Here is a 6,415-nt window from a genome sequence, read left to right on the forward strand (position 1 = left end):
TTTCCACTGGGAAATAAAATATCTATATTTTAAATACATTTATTTAGCCAAATACATTCTCATATTTGTTTCAATCAAAGACTATGCCCTAACAAGCAATTTTAAGTTGTTTATTCAAACTTTGTATAATGGCAAACATCAGCTCCCTGTTTTCAGGTGATATGCTAAGTAGGTTCCCTGGTACTTTTGTGCAGACTCAAAGATAACCCTGAGTTTTCTCTGCCCCAATGAGTCACATGGTGGCAAAACTCCAGAAAAATAGTTTTGTTTGTTTTATTAGTAATTCTACAATAGGAGATGTATTAAAATAATAAATTATTGTGGAACTTCTAACCTAATGAGTCTATTGTAGATTTTCATTTTTAAATAAAAGCTGATTTTAATTTTTTCAGATACTGCAACCAGGTTACTATTTTCATACAATCATGGAAATTTAAAATGCAAAGTTAATTGAAAGTATAAAGATGAAAAGCAAGTGCTATGCCTAAAATAGTGCACGACAGTCATGTTTCACTTAACTCTCAAGTCAGAACATAAATTAAGAATTCTAGATGTGACATGCCAAATATTTTAGACATAGAAGAAAGCATACAACAGAATCTGTACCAATTACAAACTTAAAGGCAAAATTTACAAGGCAACAAGTTCATGCTGAAATATTGACAACAAATAATGTTTCTCTTATTTTCAGAAAGCGATGCTGCATTTAAATCCCATCACCACCTTATACAGTACTGAAAATTTATGATAGCATTTTCCCAAGTCCCGTATTATATCCCAAAGCCAAAATATCTGTAAGGATTAAAGAACACTGATAATCTGAACCTAACCTAAGAAGAATTTTTTTTGCTTATAACAAAATTTAAAAGAAAGAAATATTACACAATGGGACTCCATTAAAAACAAGATAAAATTTGACAGCATAAGTATATACAAGAAATCTGCCTTATGCTCTAAACTTCATTATCCTATTTTTGTAAGTGAGCATGTTCTATATATAATCCTGTTAAGAGTAAAGGAAATATTACAACTTTTAACATTTTCCTTATCATTTTTTGCTGCCCTACTCCCTTTCTTAAAAAAATGTATTTTTAAATTGAAATATAAGACTATTCAGTTAGGAGTCACAGTTAACCAATACAAAAACAAGAAAAACACCTCAAAATGTACTAACAAACGGATTTCTTCAGAGTGCAAGTTGAACCAATAAAATATGAAATTATATTTAGACACCCTCAAATAAGCTACAAAACATAATGACAAGAAAAATGGAGATGTTAAAACATCCTCTTTTAAAAATTCAATAAGCATATTTATCCAATGTAAATAAAACAGGGAATATCATTCTTGTTTATTTGAGATGAGTACAATCATAGTAAATAAATAATTTCATTCTTATATATGCAGAAAAACAATCTATGAGAAATTAGTAACAAGCAAGATTACCCCTTCACATAGGCTCTTTTAAAAAATCACTTCACATAGGCACTTTTAAAAACCGATGATATATTTAGATTGTCTGTAATATCCAAATAAAGATACTTTCTAAATGTGTTGCAAATGAAAGCAATTTTCAGACCTATCCTAGAAACCCACTGTCAAGCAGAACTCAAGACATCCCACTTCATATTTTATCTGTCAATTTATTTTCTCCCCCTACACACTCACATCCCTATTCCCATTCCCAAATTAGACTCTAAAATCCCTGAGGGCAGGACCTATCTATCTTTTTATTCCCTCTCATAACTGATATTGTGGCAAGCAAGATATGTGGTGCTCTATGATTAATAAGTGGATGAGTGCATTAATGAGTATGGAAGTATCGGCAAACTCCATAGCTTTCAGGTTTTTTGCCTTCCTTATTTCAACTCAGTAAAATGAAAATGGATTCAGTAACATATTTCCATAATGAAATGAACCATAATTACTGAATTGTACTCTATGAGAAAATACAGAAGCATATCTTTCAGAACACTATTATCCAAGCTGTGCTTTGCTTTATAGAACACTTAAATGTGGGGATAGTAAAAAAGTTTCTTCTCCTCTTAGTAAAAGGGCTCCTTCCACCATGGTCAGGTAATCTGTAAAATCCAGTTTAAAAAAATTCAAGTAGCATTTCTTTACTGTTATTAGGTTTTTAAAAACTGTAATCAGTAGCATTTACTTCACTCTTCAAAGTACATTATATGCTAACATGTACTATCACTTTCTAAGCAAGTATCAAAGAACACTTTGGGTCTTGGATCATATCTCAGCAGAAGAATGTTCTAAGGCATGGAGTTTGAGAGATGTTTTAGGAGAATAAAAGACACCATGTTAAGTCTCCTTTACCAAAGTAGCATTATAGATTTGAAGGGCATATGTAATGTCCCATTAAATATTCATTACTCCGTGTCCACAGAAAGTAGAATGAAGGCAAAACTATTATGAGCATTCTCTGTACTCACTCGCTCATTGTGAAAGAGTAGAGGAATATGTATTTGCAGTTTCTGATACCCTCTGTAGGGTTTGGTTGTTATACTTCATTGAAGACTTTTCTTAAATCTTCTCAAAATATTTCCTTGCTTCCTCCTTCCTATTCTGTCTTTTCTTTCTAAATGTGTATGTACAAAGGAAATAGGACCTCTGAATTGTATCTTAAAGACATTTTCAGACAATGAATATTTGTGTTGGATTAATCTTTGGAAGAGTTCAGAAAACATTAATACTCATTAACAAGTGCGGTAACCATGATACTTCTGTGAGAAAAAATGTCAACAGATGCGGTTCTGAGATTTCATGCAGGTCCATTATGATACTGCAAAATAACTCAGTATGCCTTCTGCATGACTAAACGACAAATATAAAAAGCTATTGCATAGGGAGAAAAGTACTATGACAATTGAGGGGAAAGTAGGAAGCTAGCTAACTCTGTGATGTTTATTATCACAAGATTTGGACCCTAGTGCCAGCTCTGCCTTTAGCTGTGTGACTTTCGGACATTTCTCAGTGTCTCAGGATGTCAGGTATCCCTTTTGTAAATGAAAGAAGCAAGTTTAGTGGTTCAGTGACTGCTGCAGTAGTGGATTATGAAGAGCAGGAGAACAGCAGAAAGGGAGACCAAGCACGTGGGACACCAACCTCACTTACATCTTCCCCTGAGCAGCTCCACTTTTACGTGTTTGATATATTAAAATTTAGAGCAATATTTATTTTTAAAAGGTCCTGCTAGTTTAAAAAGGGGAAAAACATAGATTACATAACCTAAATTTCTATTTAAGATAACATGCTCTAGTTCACATGTTTAATGAATATGCCTTCATCTCAGAAAAAAAATGTTTCTACATCTTTTCCTGGTCATTCATGTGCTCTTGGTTCAAGTAAAATAAAAACTTAATGACTATATTATTTTTATAGAGCTTATTTTATACCTTTGTAATATATTTCTTTCTATTAAATAACAAGATGAGGTGTTGCTTTCAAAGTAAAATTAAACATAACATAGAAATTGGATGAAGTCAACTCCTACCCATGCTTAACTTTAGAGTTATCTTTTCATGCTGCCTTATGGGCACTTAAATACTGTACTGCCTTATCTTTGAGGTAGAACAAAAAAAAAATGGCAAAAACATTCACATAAAGGGGAAAATGGAAAAGAAAGCTGTGAGAGATTTCTTTTTAACGTAATTATCATCATTAGGCTTTGCAGTCTTCTTTGACACAAAGTTGAGATATAGTCTTCTTAATACGAAGAGCAGTTAGGCGGGCTGCTCCATTGGCATACCAACACTCACGCATTATTCTCCCCATGACTCGGAGTGCCTTTAAGAGAGAGAGAAAAAAAAAAAAGACTTTAGCTATTCACATAAAACAGAGAACGATAGAAGTAAAGTCATAAATCCAGGAATTGATGCTAAGCTTTAAGAGATGGGGTCTTGCTATGTTGCCCAGGCTGGAGTGCTTCGCAGGTGCAAGCATAGCACACTCTTGTTCTCAAGCAATACTTCTGCTTCATCTTCCAAGTAGCTGGGAAACGGGCATACACCACTTTACCTGCCATTGATGCTAACTAAGCTTTGATGAAGAAATAGTAAATTTAAAACAATATGAGAAGATGATTAGGGTCAAACCCCTTCAAAAATTCTATCAAAATGCAAATATTAACCTTGTAGAAACTAACTAAAAAATGGTTCAATCCATTGGTTTCTGGGGATATGGGACATGAAAAACATCAAGGGTTTTGGGAAGGCTTGGGAGTTCCCTGTATCTTGATATTGGTGATGAGTACACATGTGTAGACATATAAAAAATTCATCTGTATAACTGAGATATGTGCATTTTACCACATGTAAATTATACTACAATAAAAATTATGATCCAAGTAAAAATATCAAAAATTCTGGACTTTAAAAATGAACTGGCAAAAAGATAAGATAAATATTCAGAGGGGAAATAATGAAAATGCATGAAACCAGAGAAATACAGGAAACTGTGGAAGCAGGTGGCTGCTATAGTGGATCTGCTGCTCTTATGGTCTAGAACTTCAGAATTGATGGATTGTATGTAATAGAGAGTACAGCCCACAGCACGCAGAAAGTTTCAGATCAAGATGCTGGCCTTTGGTAGGCTGAGGTAAGAGGATTGCTTAAGCCCAGGAGTTCAAGACCAACCTGGGCAACATAGAGAAACCTTGTCTCTGCAAAAAAATTGTAAAACTTAGCCAGGTGTGGTGGTCCCAGCTATGTAGAAGGCTAAGGTGAGAGGATTTCTTGGACCCAGAAGTTCAAGGCTGCAGTGTGCCATGATCACACCACTGCACTGTAGCCTGGGTGACAAAGCAAGACTCTGTCTCAAAAAAAAAAAAAAAAAAAAAAAAAAAAAAAAAAAAAAAAAAAAAAAAAATAGAAAAGAAAGAAGATAGTTAGAAATCCCTTAATTTAAGGATGACTATTTCCCTGAAACCTACTAAGGGAAATCGCATAAGTCTTGACTCTCAGTGAAGAAAACAACAATCAAGCCCATGCCTTTAAACACTGCAGTAAACCTGAGCTCATAACAAAAATTTACAAACACATGAGGAAAAATGATACGATAACCAAGTTGACTGTAAACAGTAGTTTTAGCCCATAAAAAGATTAAATGCTAGAATTAAATAATATAAATATATAAAATATGTTTTTAAAGGAAAGAGAAATTTAAAATATGAGGTAAAAACGAGAGTATTTTAATTTTGATTTTTTTGCATATATATATATATTTTTATTGCACTTTAGGTTCTGGGGTACATGTGAAGAACATGCAGGATTGTTGCATAGGTACAGACATGGCAATGTGGTTTGCTTCCTCCATCCCCATCACCTATATCTGGCATTTCTCCCCTTGTTATCCCTCCCCAACTCCCTACCCCCTGCTGTCCTTCCCCTAGTCCCCCCGACAGACCTCAGTGTGTGATGCTCCCCTCCCTGTATCCATGTGTTCCCGTTGTTTGATACCCGCCTATGAGTGATAACATGTGGTGTTTGATTTCTGTTCTTGTGTCAGTTTGCTGAGAATGATGGTTTCCAGGTTCATCCATGTCCCTACAAAGGACATGAACTCATCGTTTTTTATGGCTGCATAATATTCCATGGTGTATATGAGCCACATTTTCCCTGTCCAGTCTATCATCAATGGGCATTTGGGTTGGTCTTTCCTATTGTAAATAGTGCCACAATGAACATACATGTGCATGTGTCCTTATAATAGAATGATTTATAATCCTTTGGATATATACTCAGTAACAGGATTGCTGGATCAAATGGAATTTTCTATTTCTAGATCCTTGAGGAATCGCCACACTGTCTTCCACAATAGTTGAACTAATTTACACTCCCACCAACAGTGTAAAAGTGTTCCTATTTCTCCACATCCTCTCCAGCATCTATTGTCTCTAGATTTTTTAATGACTGCCATTCTAACTGGTATAAGATGATATCTCAATGTAGTTTTGATTTGCATTTCTCTAATGACCAGTGATGAGTATTTTTTCATATGTTTGTTGGCCTCATATATGTCTTCTTTAGAAAAGTGTCTGTTCATATCCTTTGCCCACTTTTGAATGGGCTTGTTTTTTTCTTGAAAATCTGTTTTACTTCTTTGTAGATTCTGGATATAAGTCCTTTGTCAGATGGGTAGACTGCAAAATTTTTTTTCCATTCTGTTGACTGCCAGTTCACTCTAATCTAATGATTGTTTCTTTGGCTGTGCAGAAGCTCTGGAGTTTAATTAGGTCCCATTTGTCTATTTTGGCTTTTGTTGCCAATGCTTTTGGTGTTTTGGTCATGAAGTTCTTGCCTATGTCCTGAATGGTTTTGCCTAGGTTTATTATGGTATTAAAAAACCTAGGGTTTTTATGGTATTAGGTCTTATATTTAAGTCTTTAATCCATCTGGAGTTA

The 6,415-nt window shown here is 34.4% G+C and overlaps 1 protein-coding gene across 1 annotated transcript in view; it reads right to left on the minus strand.

Annotated features, from left to right (window-relative positions):
• Positions 1-2,143: 2,143 nt before the first annotated feature.
• ACVR1C (activin A receptor type 1C) overlaps positions 2,144-6,415 on the minus strand; it is a 115,939-nt gene continuing 111,667 nt past the window's right edge. Inside the window, exon 8 of the mRNA XM_017546962.2 lies at positions 2,144-3,801. Within this exon, the coding sequence (XP_017402451.1) occupies positions 3,676-3,801 (126 nt within the window). The 3' untranslated portion in view covers positions 2,144-3,675. The remainder of the gene's footprint in view (positions 3,802-6,415) is intronic.

This window comes from Cebus imitator, unplaced genomic scaffold, assembly GCF_001604975.1.
Source record: "Cebus imitator isolate Cc_AM_T3 unplaced genomic scaffold, Cebus_imitator-1.0 Scaffold10, whole genome shotgun sequence".
Taxonomy (NCBI): Eukaryota; Metazoa; Chordata; class Mammalia; order Primates; family Cebidae; genus Cebus; species Cebus imitator.